This window comes from Penaeus monodon, chromosome 22 (assembly GCF_015228065.2).
Source record: "Penaeus monodon isolate SGIC_2016 chromosome 22, NSTDA_Pmon_1, whole genome shotgun sequence".
NCBI classification, from domain to species: Eukaryota; Metazoa; Arthropoda; class Malacostraca; order Decapoda; family Penaeidae; genus Penaeus; species Penaeus monodon.
The window spans coordinates 6,868,467-6,869,285 of NC_051407.1; the positions used below are offsets into that span (position 1 = coordinate 6,868,467).

General features: G+C 51.3%; 1 protein-coding gene across 1 annotated transcript in view; it reads left to right on the top strand.

Moving 5' to 3' along the window:
* Positions 1 to 142: 142 nt before the first annotated feature.
* Positions 143 to 819, top strand: part of LOC119586866 (pupal cuticle protein 36-like) — a gene marked incomplete in the record, with an annotated part of 1,057 nt that continues 380 nt past the window's right edge. Inside the window, 2 exon segments of the mRNA XM_037935597.1 lie at positions 143 to 155; positions 293 to 810. Of these exon segments, the coding sequence (XP_037791525.1) occupies positions 144 to 155; positions 293 to 810 (530 nt within the window).

An 819-nucleotide genomic window follows, 5' to 3' on the forward strand; every position in this document is an offset into this window, starting at 1 on the left:
TAACGGGGATCCACCGAGCCGGACGGGGTAGGATCTGGGGCGACCTTTGAGGGTGATGCGGAGGAGAGCAGGAGAATGGTGGAGCGAGAGGAAACGTGGTATATAAAAGGCGGCGCCTGGCTCGGGAAAGCATTACTTCCGACATGAAGCTCCTGGTAAGTTAGGTCTCTACTGTGTCCGTGTGCTTGAATAGAAATGTTACGAGGAAAAGAAATTAGATTGAATGAATTGAATCAGTGGAATGTTGAGATGATTATTCAACATTATGTCACATTGCTTTGTCATTTTGCAGGTCTTAATCTCAACACTCGTGGCTACGTCATTAGCCGCACCTCAGGGCTACAGTCTGGGTACGCCCTCAGGACCAAGTTTTGGAATTGGAGGTCCGGGTCCAGGATTTGGCTCGGGAGGATGCGGCCACGGACAGGTGCTGCATGTCGACGGCAGGTGTGTCACTCCACGCGTCAACCGTAAAGTGTACTTATATGACGCACCACCAGCACCACCGATTTCCCACGGTCCTCCTCCTTACATCCCTGAGCCTACCATAGACACAAATATTGTGTTTATCCGAACTCCTGAAGGAGGACAAGGGCCAGATCCCATCATCGTACCTCCACCACAACAGAAACACGTCCTGTATGTCCTGAACAAACAGACACAACAAGGACAGGAAGTGATTGAAGTGCCAGCACCGCCAGCAACTAGTCCTGAAGTTTACTTCGTGAACTATGCTGACGGCGAGAACCCAGTACTTCCCAGTGGCGTTGATCTCCAGAGTGCCTTGAATGCAGCTTCCCAGGGAGGCGGACAAGTGAT